This window comes from Abramis brama (genome assembly GCF_963993115.1).
Source record: "Abramis brama genome assembly, chromosome: 22".
In the NCBI taxonomy this organism is placed as follows: Eukaryota; Metazoa; Chordata; class Actinopteri; order Cypriniformes; family Leuciscidae; genus Abramis; species Abramis brama.
This window is the reverse complement of record NC_139984.1, coordinates 17,658,078-17,675,547: the sequence shown is the minus strand read 5'-3', so window position 1 is coordinate 17,675,547 and position 17,470 is coordinate 17,658,078. Positions and strand designations below refer to the sequence as shown.

At 35.9% G+C, this 17,470-nt stretch overlaps 3 protein-coding genes across 3 annotated transcripts; 1 reads left to right on the top strand and 2 right to left on the bottom strand.

Annotated features, from left to right (window-relative positions):
* Positions 1-149: 149 nt before the first annotated feature.
* icmt (isoprenylcysteine carboxyl methyltransferase) lies at positions 150-3,393 on the bottom strand. Its single transcript, XM_084099776.1, has 5 exons — positions 3,158-3,393; positions 2,753-2,841; positions 2,436-2,605; positions 1,432-1,649; positions 150-1,063 (listed from the first exon to the last, which is right to left on the bottom strand). Exons 1-5 carry the CDS (start codon positions 3,374-3,376, stop codon positions 881-883), a joined length of 879 nt encoding a protein of 292 aa, XP_083955902.1. The 5' UTR covers positions 3,377-3,393; the 3' UTR covers positions 150-880.
* A 520-nt stretch (positions 3,394-3,913) lies between these two features.
* On the bottom strand, positions 3,914-9,048 carry draxinb (dorsal inhibitory axon guidance protein b). Its single transcript, XM_084097899.1, has 7 exons — positions 8,939-9,048; positions 6,850-7,322; positions 6,581-6,759; positions 6,145-6,256; positions 5,742-5,834; positions 4,707-4,796; positions 3,914-4,623 (listed from the first exon to the last, which is right to left on the bottom strand). The coding sequence occupies exons 2-7, from the start codon at positions 7,319-7,321 to the stop codon at positions 4,511-4,513; spliced, it is 1,059 nt and encodes a 352-aa protein (XP_083954025.1). The 5' UTR covers position 7,322; positions 8,939-9,048; the 3' UTR covers positions 3,914-4,510.
* A 5,889-nt stretch (positions 9,049-14,937) lies between these two features.
* On the top strand, positions 14,938-16,214 carry LOC311073924 (transcription factor HES-5-like). The gene is made up of 2 exons (XM_084100040.1): positions 14,938-15,043; positions 15,149-16,214. Exons 1-2 carry the CDS (start codon positions 14,984-14,986, stop codon positions 15,539-15,541), a joined length of 453 nt encoding a protein of 150 aa, XP_083956166.1. The 5' UTR covers positions 14,938-14,983; the 3' UTR covers positions 15,542-16,214.
* Positions 16,215-17,470: the final 1,256 nt, after the last annotated feature.

Genomic DNA, 17,470 nt, shown 5'->3' with positions numbered 1-17,470 from the left:
AAGACATGGATATGGTAATGAGTGAGTGTGGGAGTGAAGATGAAAGAGACTAATGCATTTGACAACTGTTAGATGAGAGTACATATGCATTGCGAAATACTGCAAAACTGGAGGGCTGTAAAGACCAATGGAAAGAGGAATGAAGCCTGTAATTTATCAGATACCTTTATTTCTCTAATCATAATATTAAAACTGTCCAACAGCATTGACAAATCACAGATATTTAGATTGTCTGAAATCAGTAGGCCTGTTGTGACTGGCAGAATTAGTGCAATCCGCTTCGGCAGATCTTAAATAAAAAGCCCACTTTCTGAGACATTCTAAACTAATTTTTACACAAAATGGACAACGTCTAAATGGCCACTGCAGTAAATATATCTTGGGTCCAATTTAAAGCTTCTCTGAATAAAACTCTTTACCTCAAGGTATTTAAAAAATCTAATGAAATCTCTGGACGTTCATAAATTAGTAACAAACACTTGTCCTGAGTCTCACTCCTAAGGTTTCTAAACACAAAACCAAGGGATTTAAAAAAGATGGAGCAGCGTATGAAGTTACATGGTGCAAATAGGAGGATAAATGATATATGACGTATGTAAACGAGGAACAGAAATATGATGAAGTGCTGAGGAAGGTGGTTTTGGTGTACTAGTGTCTCTGATGGTGTTGAGGGTGGAAGCTCCATCCTGCTCAGGGCAGACCAATGTGTCTCAGAACAGATCAGCGGGTCAGTTTTACTGTGCTGCCACCTCATATATCTGTGCCGGCCCCAGGGGCCGCGCCATGATGCCACCAGGCAACTAGCTCACTCAGAGTGCCAGTCAGAGGTGTCCAGGTGTGCACTTTCAGACTATTTCCTCCCCTCAATGCAGCAACGGCCTTAAGAGTTAACCCTGATTCCTGAGATAAAGGGCAAGCCAGTGAAGACCTTCTTCTTGTACTCAACGTAGTCTTCTCCAAAGAAATGGATGAGAGAAATCTCCTCTTCCTCAATACGCTCTCGAAAGAACCGCCAGCTGGCGATTGTATATCCCAGTATACATATCGGGTTGCACAGCATTATCTGGAAAAAATGACAAATAAGAGCACAGGTTTTAAAACAAAACACATGAACATCTTCTAAACTAACAACTAAATTTAAGGGATGGTGAAAAATATAGGGATAAGACACATCGCAGCTGTGCGCTTCTGCTGAATAGCTATTCAAGCTTAGCTTGAATAAAATCTCACACTTTAATTGTATTTATAGCTCCTCCTAACAGGCTGTGTGACTATGAGGAATGATTAACTCAAAATGTACATCCACTTTATTTAAATGAAATACATACTCTTTCTCTATTGTCACGTGCCAGTGATTATCCTTCAGCGTGCCATAGGTTGCCGCCCCCTGCGCTATACGAATAAATTCCATTGAAATAATGGTTAAAGTACCTGAGTACCAGTGCTCCAGTAAAACCAGCCCACATAGGAAGGATGTCTGAAGAGAGCGTAAACTCCTGTGGTGACCAGCACGTGGCTCTGGGCTTTCTCATTCTGCACTATATGGTTAAAGTTGGACCCTGCCGTCAACATGGCAGCTTTGCGCAGGCTGTCCCCACAGAGAACCATCACCAGACCCACCAAACAGAGCCAGTTCACCTGCTTTATCTCTGTCGAAAAAAATAAAAATTAAATTCATTTAAGGAAGCATTTCAACTGTTCCTGAAAAAAAGAAACAATTAAAATGAACAAATAAATTAACTTTAATTATAATATATATATTATTTAATGATAATAGGCTAATGTTTTGGCAATATATTATATTTAATAAGTATATAAGAAGCTTATAAAAGCTTCCGCCATACAAATTGACAAAACTTACATTATTTTGTTTCCTTACTAATAGGCTTGTCACAATCATGAAGTTTAAGCTGACGACTGTCATACACATAATTGCAATTATATACAGTACTGGTCAAAAGTTTGGGAAACATTACTATTTTTAATGTTTTTGAAAGAATTCTCTTGCGCTCATCAAGCCTGCATTTATTTGATCAAAAATACAGAAAAAAAATGTTATATTGAGAAATATATTTACAATTTAAAATAATGTTTTTCTATAATTTAATATACTTTAAAATATAATTTATTTCTGTGATGCAAAGCTGAATTTTCATCAACCAATTACTCCAGTCTTCAGTGTCACATGATCCTTCAGAAATCATTCTAATTACTCTGATTAGATCAAACAACAGCGAACACATGATTTATCAATAATTGTGACAGTCGATCTTGCTTACAAAGTAACTGAATGTCCTAAGAAAAAAAATCAGTGACATTAATTATTTAACAAACCTAATATTTGTATTTTAACACCATTAATGCTGTCAAGTTTACCAAAAAAAGCTAAATCAATTTTGATCAATTGGGATTTACTGACAAAGATCATAACAAACCTGGAATAAGGAGCATTTCCACAGTGAACTCTATCCAGGAGGAAATAGCTGCTAATGTGTACTCAATACTATGGTTGAGCAGGAAGGAGTCTAGAGACAGACTGCGTGGGTTGATGATGGCAGTAACCAGGTACTCAGAGTAGTGGAAAAATGACAGTGAACACATATACCTAGTGGAACAAAACAGGAGTTATTCCATAATCGAGCAAATTCATGTGACTTTTAAGGCAGGCCATCCTTGTTTTCATTTCCTATTTTTATTACATGTGTATGTTAACCTCAAAAAGGCCTAACCCATTTCCCAAAAGTTGAATTACCAGCCAAAGTGTGTCCATGCTGTATCTGCCAAACTTAAAATGAGACCACATCCAAAGGCAAATCCAAGAAAGCAGGCTCGAACAGCAACCTGATCAAGCAAAAAGGCAGGAAGTGTTAGCTAGATCCTGACACTGCAAATCCACATACAGTAAGCTGTCTTCTAGGAGAGCTTGTTCATATGAGAAACTCTTACAAGATCCCATTAGAGTACTAATGTAATAGGATTATACCTGCACACTTGCACACAGGACATTACCAATCGCTGTCCTGGCAAAAACAGACCTAGATATATCTTATCTTTATTCATTTAAAACATACATATGGATATGACAGGGGTTCCAGCTACGCAATAATTGTTCTATTAGTATAACACACATCCTTCAGACTGTCTCTCTGAGTCTTACCTTGTATAAAGGTCCCTTGTATATGATTAGCAGGAAGCCATTGATAACTGTAATGTACGCCGCAATGGCTATTTTTCCGTTCACATCCGTGAGGTAATCGAATATCCAGTCAATGTGAGAGCCGAATTTTACAAGTAAAGGTATTATAATTACGGCCAGTCCTGATATAAAGCTAATTATACTTATCCTCCCTTCTAGCACCAACTTGCTGCCTGCCATGTTGAAAACAGCAAGATCTCGCCGAGAAATCTCGCGAGGCTTCCGAGCTCACGCTGACTTGCTTACTAATTGATTTGACAGCGTTTTCAAGCTCACTGAACTGTAGCTGTGTATTAATTTATCCTGATGTGCGACTGTAATTTCAAAAGATTCAATTATTTAGTTACTATTATTATTACATCATGCATTTTAACAGTAGTCTTTATAAAGCAGTGATAGTAATGGCTGTTTTGTAGCCACAATTTACCAATGAAGCTGCTGTTTCCCTCAAGATGTAGAATAAGGGTCCTATTGTTCATCAACATTAAATGTTAATCTACAGCTGTAATATGTGGAATTTTAGGAGGTGATGATGGTGGTAAATACTACACAACAACACACTTCCAGTGTCAGATCAGTAAAGAACTGAACTAAGATGAAGAAGCACAAGATCTCCCATGCATATAATAATGAACGCTTGGCTTTCATGAGCATGATGAGAAGCATTATTTCAGTGTAGCACAAAGCGGTGGAGTAATTCAGATTTGAGCCAAAAGTAAGATTTACTGGTTTAATAATGTGAGATGAAGATCTCCCCTGTGTTCTTCTTTGTGTCCATTCCAAAGCTGCTCGTCTGATTGGAAGCTGGGGACCTGGCAGGCGTTGTAGTCCCAACATTAAAAAGACTGTCTTTGCATGCATGCTCAAGTCCATCTATTCACTACTGTTCCCTTGTGATGACAACAACAGATCGATGCAACTCAACCGCATGAACACAAAATGCAAATGAATCATGTTTACATGCAATAACTTCTAATACATTTGGTACAAATTTTCAAAAATTCCACAATGACACATTACTCAATCTTCATATCACAAATTACATATCATAACAGAGTAGCTCAATTTTCATTAATTTGAATGAACAGATCTTGTAGTTACTGTACACACAATCTGTTTAGTAAAACTCATGCAAATATGTAATCAGTCTATGCATCCTCAAAATATTGCTGTCAATATTTTACAATTTTTGGAAACAATTAAATCCAGGAAAGCAACCAAATGATACAACTAAACATGTATAAAATCCAAAACAGTGGAAAATGTAATTGCATGCATTTGGAAAGGAAAATATGACAAATTCTTCTGCCTCATTTAAACAATAAGGACCATGCCACGGTTTAAGCTTATACCCTCAGGATCAACACATTGTCCCTTTTTGCTTGTGATGCGGTAATGCCTGTGCAATTTAGCATAGCAACGAAGCCCTGTGAAGATGTAAGGAACATTTTAAAAGATGATTTCCACTTTGTCAGCATGTGTAATAATCAGTTTGAAAACACTTGCTCACCTTCCTCGCACATGCAGCTGTCATAGCACTTGTTGTTGAAGCCACGGTTGTGAAGCTCACATACATGTTTTCTGAGATTACAGCACGACCCTGCCATTTCATATAAATGAGGTAAAAATGGTGTGATCATTTATTTGACTTCAATGACTTTCAACTTAATTCAAAACTTTGGGGACAGTAGGATTTTGTGATGTTTTTGAAAGAAGCCTCTTATTTTCACCAAGGCTACATTTATTTGATCAAAATTACAATAAAACAGCAATATTGTGAAATATTATTACAATTTAACATAGCTGTTTTCTATTTTAATTAGTGCTGTCAAATTGATAAATCACGATTAATTGTATCTAGCATAAAACATTTTGTTTACAAAATATATGTGTGTGTATATATCATTATATTTATGTATATATATATATATATATATATATATATATTATATGTCTGTGTGTGTGTATATATACAGTACACACACATATATTTATACATATATATATATGTATAAATATAGGCTAATAATATTTACACATATATTATGTAAACAAAAACGTTGCAATTAATGCAATTAATCACGATTAATCCATTTGACAGCACTAATTTGAATATACTTTAAAATGTAATTTATTCCAGTGATGACAAAGCTGAATTTTCAGCATCATTCCTCCAGTCTTCAGTCACATGATCATTCAGAAATCATTCTAATATGAGGATTTGCAGCTCAAGAAACATTTTTTTTATTATTATCAGTGTTGAAAACAGTTGTGTTGCTTAATATTTTTGTAGAAAACGTGCTTATCTTTGCTTATTTTTTTTAAGGATTCTTTGATAAATAGAAAGTTCAAAAGAACAGCATTTATTTGAAAAAGAAAGCTTTTGTAACAATGTAAAGGTTATTATATTATATTATATTACATATTGCATATTACATATATTACATTACATTCTATTTTTAATTACTCAAATTGCTATAGCTCACTGGAGAATATATATAGTATAAGGTGCTTGTTGTAATAATGCAAAAGGTGAAAAAGTCACCTGGTAGACAATCCAGGTGATGTTTACAGCTCTCTTCTGATGTAAGAGTAACAAGTTCAGTGCTGGGACTTTTTGTGGCCTGTTTGTCAGATCCTAGATAGAAATAGAGTGATGGTCAAGTGTTATTAGAACATTTTTTTCGCATATTAGGGCATTTGCTGTTTTCCATGCACAGGCTGATGAGATATGGGAACACTTAGATGAATTTGCCGAAAAAATTCTTAAATAGTTAATTCTTGTGGTTCCAAATGCAAAGCACCATTAATCTGTTAACTGCAAAGCATGCAAAAATTATCTCAGTTCGCCATTTCAAAGCAAGCATACTTAAAAATTGCGACTTCTAACTAAAACTCACAAAAGCAGAAACAATGTGTCTGTATTTGTAAGTGAAATATTAGTCTACCTTGCTTCTTAGAAAATTGCTTTTTGTCTGCAGGCCTCATATATTCATAATCAGCCCAGTCGAAGAATGTTATGTTGAAAGTGGGCGTCACATCCCCACCTGAACTTCTGTCCTGAAGTACAAAACAACATATTCAGTATTCATGTCACCATATGAAGTATTGAAATTTCACTTTTTCATATGAAAGTAAATCACTTTGGCCAATTGTTAATCCTTTGAGGTTCAATGGAACAAATTGTGATGGTCTGTTGTATAGATTGAGACAATAAACAAGAAATTGTTTCATGTGTGGATTAAATTGATGACAACCTATTATTCCTCATAATGTAGGTCATTGGGATTCAGTTTTATTGAGCCTTTTAGACACTGACAGATGAGATGCTGAGATATTTTTAATCAGTGTTATTAAAAAGACCAAACAGCTAGATGATGTTACCTGTGGTTTACTGGAGGGGGTTGGCTTTGTGGACGGCTTCCCACCGACTGCTGCAGTCATGGGTATGAGGGAGCCAGCAGTGGCTGCAGGGAACACTGACTCTGTGGGACTCCCAAAGGAGTTCATATTGAACCTTTGATCAAAAGAAACCCTCCGTTTCTTCCCTGATGCCAAAGACTCTATGCGAAGAAAATAGCAAGTAGATAATTACAAAATGGCAGGACAGTTATAAGGGAGTTTTACTTTAGAAAGTTTCTTTTTCTTATTACCTTCATCATGAACAGCCCTAATGATGTGCCCTCCAAACACATTGCGCCCAGTGGGATGTCTCATTGCCTTCTCTGGAGTCCCAGCGCCAGGAGAGATATTCATTTGCTCTGGAATTAAGGAATCAAACCCCTTGAAGGTCCTCTTTCTTGCACTCATTACTCGTCTTTTATCTCCTGGCTCTATCTCTAAGCGGACGGGACTGAGGCCCTCCAGGCCTGGCCCTTCATTTTGGGTGTGGAACACAGTAATATGGGGCATTTCTCTGAGCAGACCTGCTGTCATCCTCTCCTTGCGACCTCTGTGCTTCCTGTGATGACGGTGTTGATGTATGGATGCCTCTGGCATGGGCGGGATAATGATATTGTCGCTGAAGATTTCCATGGCTGAATTGTGGCCCATTTCGGTGCTCAATGTCATGGTCCCCAAGTCAAGGAGGAGAATTGAGCCAAAATACCAACATAAAGCCACCATTCTAAGAGTAGAAAAGATTAAACAAATAATACAGTAATATAATACAGTAATAAATAATAAATAACACATCACAGAATAAAGTCATATTTTCTCATGTATATATTAAAAACTTCTGGAATTTTAAAATAAATGAATTATATTTATTCAGCAAGTATGCATTAAATTGATCAAAGGTAACAGTGAAGTCATTAATGTTACAAAAGATTTCAATTTCAAATAAATGCTGCTTTTTTAAAAGTGGTTGAGGAGAGACCCCGACATGATTGTAAAGCACTTTGGGAGTACAGTAGTACATATGAAAAGCGCTATATAAATGCCTCATTCATTCATCCATTCATGATAATACTTAGAAAAAAATCTTGAGCTTATTATGATGCCAGTCTCCATAAATCCATTATTTCACCAAGTGCAATGTTGCTATGTTGGGCAAAGACTCTGCATGAGCAATGGTGTCTGGCGACTTAAGAAATGTTATATTCCCTATCTGACTTATTACAATATATAATTCAGACAGACATGTAAGCGCATTCGCTCTAACTGTAATTTTTGTAAGCATCTTAGAGATGAGGATGAAGGGAGCTGATCCAAACCCAGGGATTTTTACCCTCAGAAAATGGATTACACACACACTGAGCAGATGAGTGTGACTAATTAAACAAGCGAATTTAGCTTTCATGTACTGACAGACTAGAGTTGTGACAAATCCAACATTTCCCAACTGCGGCTGCATTTACATACATGAACTACAAACCTTGGAGATTTAACCGAGAGCTTAATTTGGATGCTATAGATAAAGCCTGAGGATGTTGAAAGATTTACTGGAATATTATTCACTTTAGTTTAACTTTTTCTGATATTGGTGAAAAACCCTCAAGCTCGTATATGGCACCATGCCACGTAAACAAGTAAGGGATTGATGTATTTTTATGAAAATATTACAAATTACAGGATGCACTAAACACGGATAAAGTAGGCTATATTTAAAACATTAGTTTCCGTAACCAACATAAAAAGAAAATGCAATAATTTGAAAGTTGTTGCAGTAACACATTTCTCTTTGAAGCACAGCATAATGGTAATTTGCAAGAAAATTAAACAAATAATAAGTGTCTCTCTGTTTCCTATGTACTTAATTATTCAAATTCTGCAAATGCAGCTGATCATGTGTTCATATTATCTTCATTAATTTCAAGATCTCATGCTGTGCACGCCAATGCTGCTCAGGAGCCTAAAAATATCAAAGCTTCACCCCTTTTTTTCTCATTAGTCTGTGTAAACAGTGACATGATTAATTCAATGGGGAATCTGGGCTTGTTCTTCATTGTACAGAGACTTTTCCTATATTTCTTATACGACTATCGCAAAACTATTCACTTTAAAAGCAACTGTAATATGCATATCCATGCCATATAATTATCTTGCAATAAATGCAGTAATACTGTTAACATAATAACACATGGAAAGCATCCATGCGTCCAACCACGAATTAACATCTAGCCTACTAATCTTTAAGTTTTAACACGGCAGAATTGTTCAGCTATGCTTGACAAAACAGCTCAATAACGACTAAAGAACATTAACAAACATTCAAGAGAAAATAATGAAGAAAGTGGTCACCTGTTCTCCGGTGTGTGACACGTTATTTCTGCTTGCAGTCCACAATGAGCGCGTGTGAGTTGTAGAGGAGTGCGCGCGCGTGCGATTGTGAGAAGCGCAGTCTCGAGCTCTCTCACTGAAGATTGGAAGTCACGCCTATAACCTAAATACCTGAACAAAAGAAGCGCTCTCTTTCTGACTGAACCAATGGTCTAGGCGTGACAGTTTTAATGGTGTAGGTTTTGACGAATCTTTGATGTTGTTACCATTCGTGTTATTACACTAAATAACGACTATGTGTAATTTTCAGAGGTGGACAGTAACAATGTAAATTTACTTGAGTAGCCTACTGTAGCCTACTTAAGTAGCCTACACTTTTTGAGTATTTGTACTTTAGGCTACTTGAGTATTATGTTTTCTGGAAACGTTTTACTTTAACTTCACTACATTTGAAAGACAAATATCGTACTGTCAAGACTATTTCTGTCAAGGTCCTTGAGTAGAAAATAGTAACGTCAGTCAGGGGATGATTTTGGTTGGAAATTAAAGTCGGGTTGACGTCAGAAGTTGAACCGACGTCAGATTGACTTCAACATCCAACGTCGGAGAGATTTAACTGAGATTCATCAGAAAGAATAAGTCTAAGTCAATGGACAATACGTCTAATAACATCTAAATTACAGCCTACCTATCAATCACTGATCTGTGAAATTTGAAAATGCATTATAGTCTCTGAAAACGTTTTATGCTCTGCAAGGGTTAATTATGTGACACCGTGAGATACTGTCAAATAATGTCACTGCAGCCATGCACTGAAAGATATTTCTGAACTACACATTGCTGTTCTGACCCAGTGCATTGCATTCTTGTAAGTGTGATTAAACTGGGAGGGGTTCATTCCAAGTACATCTCCCAGGGGTTTGATCATATAAAGAAACCAGGCCAGGAGCACAGAGAGTGATTGGTGGATGACAGTAGTAATGTGGAGCTGGAGGTTTTTGGGGTCCAGTGGAACAGCAGTGGAATGAGTTGCACACATCTCCAGGGGAACACATGTAGGCTGCCCCTCAGCAGGAGGCAATAAATCAACCGTCCCCCTCATGCTTCTGTTTTTTAATGTGAGTGCATCACACACCGCTGAGATGTACCAATGGTAAGATGTACCAAGCTCAACAGATCTCTGTGTTTCAGTCTAAATCGCAATGAACATCAAACTGTAAGGATTTAGGTTAGAATAAGCTATGTGTCATTGTAAGTGGACATTACTTTAATGCTGTCTGCAAAAAAATGCTGGGGTATTTTTTGTGTTTTGGTTTTTGTTAAGTAACAGCTATAACTCAAGGCTATAACTCAGGGGCATGTTTGTGAGGGGCACATTGTAACATGGCCATATGACAGCATAAAATGTTATCTGATCTAATCAAAAAAATATACAAGACAAACTAAAATATTTTGTCAATAAAATACAATTATTAACTTTTTCATATACAATTATTGCATTTGTTTTATAATTAAAAATAAAGTAATTTTTGAGTTTGACAACAAACACACCACAGAACACAGCTATACAGCATATAGTTCAAAACATAATAATAATTAATTTCTGAACATTGACTCTAAGTCTTTATTCACCTTTTTCTCATGGTTTCTCAATAGAATTAATAAAAGTATAGAATAGAATAGCATAGTTCTAATAGGGGCACATTGTAACAAGGTGTTACAACATGCCCCACCTGTGCAACTGGGATTTAAACTCTGCTAGTGTCTTCTGTTGGCTAGATCAACTATCTCAACTGTTAACAGTTATAAGATTGAAATAATATTAGATTTGTCTAATTTTAATAAACACGAAAAAAAAAAAAAAAAAAACAGAGATGAGAAATTTACTTTTGCTATGCCAAACCCCGTTTTGAATGTTCAGATATGCTATTATTTGCATGATTCATGTAATTAATTAGGTTACTGAATGAATTACCAAAGTTCAAGAAGTGGTCAAGGCCTTGATATAACTGATTTGACATGCTCTGATCCCCGAACTTCAAGCTCAATATACTGTCATTGTAGTGACTCTTGGGGACCTCAAGAGAGCAGTACAGAACAGCTTATGTCCTGCTACTGTAGGCCTATATAGTTTTGACACTCAGTGGGAGACTGAACCCACACAACATGACTACTAAACATGGCAAGTAAAAACTAAACACACTCTTTTACTTCAGAAGTGGTATTCCTTGTGGATTGTGCACCTCTATAATATCTTGTGTGATAAAATAATATTTGTGTGAATGGTAGCACTTATTTATAAGCATTTATTAACCTTTGTTAATGTTAGTTCATAAAAATGTTAATGTTCATCTTCAGGTGCATTAACTAATGTTAACAGATCGACTCTCAGTCTTAAACATGTATTTGTAAATGTTGAGAATAACTTGCAGTAGCCTATTGTTAATCCTTAAACTGATTAGTTGACTAAACTTAAAAAAGTGAGGAAACACGTTGCCTTAAAATGAAGTATTAAACTTCATGCGTAATTAAAATAATTAAGTTATATGGAATTGTCAAGTGCACATAACTAAATTTTTATAATTATGCATGCAGTTTACTACTTTTTGAGTTAAGTCAACTGATCACTTTTTACAGTGTAGTTCATGTTAACAAATGTAATGATCTAATATTAACAAATGAAACCTTATTGTAAAGTGTTACCATGTGAAAAGATTGTCTAAAAGCTGGAAAGGATGCAAGTAATACACATGAAATGGATTTATAGAGAAATACTTTTTTATTTACATTAAACATAAATGTGTCTCATTAAATCATCTTTTTTTAACTCTTTAGTAATCAAGACTAACATAATCTCTTGCATAAACAGCATACAAAACATTCCTTTTAATTAAGGAATATAGTTTTAGTTTATCATTCATCAATTCTGAATGTACATTTTTCTCTGTATATTGCATCAAAGCAATTACCTGCAATTGTTGATATTACAACAAATCTCAACATAAGATCCATTTCTGGACCAATAAAAAATTCTCCTCAGCGTTCATTTTGATTTAAATTTTGTCTTTACAAAAGACTTTTCTGCATTACGATTTTGGGGAAAAATAAAATAAGATAGGAGAATAATGCTTCCATTTCAAGTAGACAGGGTGAGTTCAGTTCAACACTTCTGGCAGACCAAGATTTGGCAAATGCAGATCCATCTCTTTCATGGCACTGGTTCTTGTCACTGAATACACAGAGGAGCCACATCTTCTGCTGAGTCTGGGAATATGCGAAGTGTCTCCCTCGAATACTTGGAGTATCCATTGTGGAAGAGCAAGGTCTTCTTTGGGGTGAAGAAAGAGAGCGTTTTTCCCCAAAGGTCAGTGGGAGAGACACCGTTGTGCATCCGCTGCCCCAGAACATCCATCATCTGCTCTACACCATCTGAGCATTTCCTCTCCAGACTCATCATTTTACACCTAGAAGACAAGGAAACATTTACATGAGTTACATTTAGTCTAGAAACTTGATTATAACTGTCACAGACGTTTATTAATAACATCATGTCAAGGCTTATGGCTGTTAACTTACGTTTTCTGCAGATCTCTCATGGTGAAGGACTGGGTCGAGATGTGTTTAATGTCGAGATGTGATACGCATTGACTTTTCTCTTCCCACTGGCTTGAATTTATACACAGCCTGGCTGAATTTAATGAGATGTAAGTTCTCACACTTTTTAACCAATCAGGAAACTGCAGTTTGACAATAGTGCAAGGGCGGATTGTTTAAATAAATAATGCCAAGGCCCTGAGAACCAAATGAGCAGGTGGGAGGGAACTCTTGTTTTATTTTGTCTGTCAGTCAAGGACTGAGATATTGCTAAAAGAGCAGCATTGAGACTCTGAATTAGCATTGACCTCATTCATGTTGTCAGCCAATAATATGTGGTGGGAATGTGCACTGAAACATCTGTCCAAAAGCAAAACTCAGCCTAAAAGTTGATAGCAAAGAGATTAATGTTTAGACATTTAACATCAACTTATTTATTTATTGCACACATTAAACATCAATTTATTTCTATTTTATTTATTATTTAATATTCATACTTATATAAATATTTAATATACATTGATGGATTTTTATATCTCTAAAACAAGCGAAACTAAGTTAACAAAGAGATTAGTGTTTAGATATTACCTATTTATATATTTTTTATTTATTTATTAAACACACATCAAACATTTTTTCTCCTTTATTTATTTATTTATTATTTGTTTAATATACATATTTATGATGGATTATATTGCTCATTGATCTAAAACAAGCCAAGATTAAAGTTTATATTTAAGATCAATTTATGTCTATATATTATTTATTTATGCACATTTGTATTTATTAAATACACATTAAACATCAATATATTCCTATTTTATTTATTTATTATTTTATATTCATATTTAAGATTAAAAATATGTAATCAATTTAAAATTATGGATATTTTGTTAATAACTCTAAATAAACGAAACAGCTTAAAAGTTGATACCAAGGAGATCAATGTTCAGACATTAAACATATTTATTTATTTATTAAATAAACATAAATCTATTCCTATTTTATTTATTTATTAATATACATATTTATTTGTATGAATATTTATCAAATATGATGTATTATTTTGCTCATAGTTCTAAAACAAGCAGGTGATAACAAAGAAATTTTACATAGCCTACATTTATTTATTAATTATTTTTTTATATACATATTTGTTTATTTAATTTACAGTCTTAAACAGGAATTCCTATTTTTATTTATTTATTATTTAACATACCTATTTATTTATATACATATTTATTAAATATACAATGATGGGTTATTTTGCTTATACACAAAAGTTTAACATTTTTAAAAAAACTAATAAAAGCATGAAAGTGTTATAAATATAATCGCATATGCGATTCATTTCTACATTATGATAAATTTTGTCTAAAAATGTGTTCGAGTGCGCAGATGATGTTCCAGCACACACTAGAGCTGGGAGCTGTTGTTTATGGCTGGTAATTGAATGATGCCTCCAGATGGCGAGCCTGTCTGCCTGGGGGTGCTGTGAGAACAGTGCTGGGTCACTCTGACATTGTGTAATGAGCCACGCTTTCTTTTATCAGTCGGATCAGCGTCATTATTGAATAAGTGTGGGAAGCCGTGGTGCACCAGCGCTCCCAGGTTCTCACTGCTGAGAGTGGAGTGTGAGAGAGTCGTCCAGCGTCAAGCAGACAGCAGGCCAGACAGCTGTAAGTGTCTTAAGTATGTGTGAGGAGAGTGTGCCAAGACAGAAGTGTGCTGTTCAGACCTCATAAAGCTGGGAGGGAAACTGCACACACTTCATTTGCTCTTTACTTTGCAAACCAATATACAATATGAATAGCAGATTAAATGATCCTGCAGAAGCAGTGGAAATCAATTCCTATATGTATAAGTAGCCTATGTGTGTGTAAACTATATTTATATATACTATATATAAATATTATATATATAAAGCTACATATATATATATATATATATATATATGTGTGTGTGTGTGTGTGTGTGTGTGTGTGTGTGTGTGTGTGTGTGTGTGTGTGTGTGTATGTGGTACAGATCCTTTTCCTCTGAATATTTTGGAAAACATACTGTATGAACCATGTGGCTCATGTCTCTCAAGAGACAACAGGACAATTTTGGACTTGAGGACACAACAAACTGTTCTTTAAAGACCAAAGCGACTTGCAGTCACTTAGATCACTTTACGAGGTCACAGATTTCCCACATTCACAGGCCACTAGCTGAATCAGTCTTCATCCTTCTAAAACCCCCCCTCCACCTGCTCCCCAGAGATGTGCTCATTGTGTTGGAGCAATAAGGGCTTCAGCCGCCATGTGTCAGCCTGAACGCTCCCATTGGCTGCAGACTGTGAGAACCTCCAGCAAACTCCAGACTCACACATTCATATGGAGATTTTGGAGTATAAATGGAGGAGCGAGGAGAGGGAGTTCAGCACAGCTCAGATCTGATCCTAACAGAGAACTGAACACAAGACACACAGCCATGGCTCCTACAATCACTGGATCAATCATCAGCAGAGAACAACTTCCACTCACAAACAAGGTAAACATTCAACATTTCACACCTGACTCTACTAAATCATGTATTCTTATGAAATGTGACTGATGGATGAGTGTTTCTAAATGCACGTTCTTAATGTTTCCTCAGCTGAGAAAGCCAATAGTGGAGAAGATCCGCAGAGAACGGATCAACAGCAGCATTGAGAAGCTCAAGTCTCTTCTGGGTCAAGAGTTCCTAAAGCAACAGCCCGACTCCAGACAGGAGAAAGCTGATATCCTGGAGATGACGCTTGATTTCTTGAGACGCTCCCAGAATCCCTCAGGCTGTTCTACTGCAGCTCATGACGGACACTCCAGATGTGTGCAGGAGGCCGTCAACTTCCTGTCTCAGTGTCCAGTGCAGACTCAGTCCCACAGAAGACTTCTGAAGCACTTCCTGCACATGCAGCCGTCCACAGAGAACAACACTCATCAGCTCCATTCACCAGACGCAAAGAGCAGCAGCAAAGAGGAAACTCTGGCGCTCTGGAGACCCTGGTAGAGCCACAGGACCGTATGATTTATCAGACAGAATTCATAATGCCAGTCTGAGATTTGGCATGGACTGTAATTCTAATGTAGGAATTGATTTCCGCCTCTGCAGATTCTGCAGGATCTTTAATCTGCTTTCAGAGAAAGTTGCTGTTTTATTGAAACTGTGTGACCAGTCATATTTGATCAGAATGTACAGAATCATTTGCTGTGTAAAATGATTATTACATTTGTGAAAAATAAGATTCAAAGTATTTGGTCACAGAAATGTTAAAGTCTGATTCAGACGTTTGAACTCTCGTAGGTCTTTCACCCATATTGGGTTTATTCTCTCTTACATCTAAAGGATGACGACACTGCTTTCATTGACTGAAAGCTTTTGATTTATATTTCACTTGTTTGAAATACATCTAACGCTTCTCTTGTTATATGAGAAATATTTCTTCATTTGAAAGATGTAATTGTGTGTTGTAAGCACAAATGATTGTTTTTTAATGTTTGCATGTGTTTACATGAATGAGACATTTCCCCTGTAAAGGGCAGTTGAATATTGTCACTGTTAGTGATTGACTTCTACTCTTTACTTTCAAAGTCAAGTTCTTTCCTTCTCTGAAGGTATATCTTCTGTGCATTACTTCATATTGAAGTACAACTTGAAAATAAATTTAAATATATTTTCTGCCTATCTGTTGTTGTCACTGAATTCCTTGTCCATCAAATTAACTCACAAATCACATTACATTTGCACAAATTCAAATAGCTGTTTAGTCAGTTTGTACTTTATGGTGATTCACATACCTTTACCTATAAATATACTTTATTATACTAGATTATGCATTTTCAATTCAGATTCATGAGAAAATTCATAGTGTCTCTATATTCAGGTCTAGTTTGCAATTCATTCAAGTCATACTTATCTACACTGAGAAAAATAAAAGTTGTTGGATTTACCTTGAAACAATTTTCACTAAGAAGTTGCTAGTAAATTTCACAATGAAATGACAAGTAACACATTGAATTAAACATGAGTTTTTGCATAGAAATACTGAAATGGCATTTACTTGTAAAATATAATCCAATAATCTTTGTTTTATTTACGAATTAAAAAGAAAAAGAAAAAAACATTTACACTGTTGCACCAACAGATGCACCAGATGGCCTCACATTTGTCTCTAAAATACTTTGGTATAAGAGGAGTTCATGGTCATCTCAAATACTGCAAGATGCCCTGGGCTGCAAAACAAGCCCAAATCCAGTGTGATGGACAGTTTGCATGAGGTGTTTGTGCTGATATGCTGAGGTCAGTTTTCGCCAAACGTGGCGCTGTGCATTATGGCCAAACATCTCCACTTTGGTCTCGTCTGTCCAAAGGACATTGTTCCAGAAGTCTTGAGGTTTGTTCAGATGCAACTTTGCAAACCTAAGCTGTTCTGCCATGTTCTTTTTAGAGAGAAGAAGCTTTCTCTTGCAACCCTTCCAAACATGCCATACTTGTCCCGTCCTTTTTTAATTGTACTGTCATGAACTTTAACATTTAACATGTTTATTGAGGCCTGTAGAGTCGGTGAAGTTCTTGGGTGTTGTGTGATTTCTCTGGGCAGTGCACAGTCTGACCTTGGGGTGAATTTGCTGGGACGTCCACTCCTGGGAAGATTGGCAGTTGTCTTGAATTTTTTCCACTTGGAATAATCTCCTTCACTGTAGAATGATGGACTTCAAATTGTTTGGAAACGGCTGTATAACCTTCTCAGATTGATGGCAGCAACAATTGCTTCTATAAGACTGTTGATGTCTTTACTCCTTGTCATTGTGTTAACACACACCTGAATGCTCCTGACCAGCAAACTGCCAAAACTTCTGCTTTTATAGAGTTGGTCACACTTCCTGATGATCTGTTAATCAAAGGCATTTGATTAGCAGCGTCCGACTGCTACTTACC

What these genes read in the sequence shown, in the direction of transcription:
- draxinb (XM_084097899.1), bottom strand. Translation starts at nt 7,321, where the DNA reads ATGGTGGCTTTATGTTGGTATTTTGGCTCAATTCTCCTCCTTGACTTG. An exon ending in GCAATTTTCTAAGAAGCAAG is followed by an intron (nt 5,835 to 6,144) that starts GTAGACTAATAT and finishes ATTTCTATCTAG; the next exon opens with GATCTGACAAACAGGCCACA. An exon ending in TCACCTGGATTGTCTACCAG is followed by an intron (nt 4,797 to 5,741) that starts GTGACTTTTTCA and finishes ATGAAATGGCAG; the next exon opens with GGTCGTGCTGTAATCTCAGA.
- LOC311073924 (XM_084100040.1), top strand. Translation starts at nt 14,984, where the DNA reads ATGGCTCCTACAATCACTGGATCAATCATCAGCAGAGAACAACTTCCA. An exon ending in AACTTCCACTCACAAACAAG is followed by an intron (nt 15,044 to 15,148) that starts GTAAACATTCAA and finishes ATGTTTCCTCAG; the next exon opens with CTGAGAAAGCCAATAGTGGA.
- icmt (XM_084099776.1), bottom strand. Translation starts at nt 3,376, where the DNA reads ATGGCAGGCAGCAAGTTGGTGCTAGAAGGGAGGATAAGTATAATTAGC. An exon ending in GCATGGACACACTTTGGCTG is followed by an intron (nt 2,606 to 2,752) that starts GTAATTCAACTT and finishes TTGTTCCACTAG; the next exon opens with GTATATGTGTTCACTGTCAT. An exon ending in GGAAATGCTCCTTATTCCAG is followed by an intron (nt 1,650 to 2,435) that starts GTTTGTTATGAT and finishes TTTTTTCGACAG; the next exon opens with AGATAAAGCAGGTGAACTGG.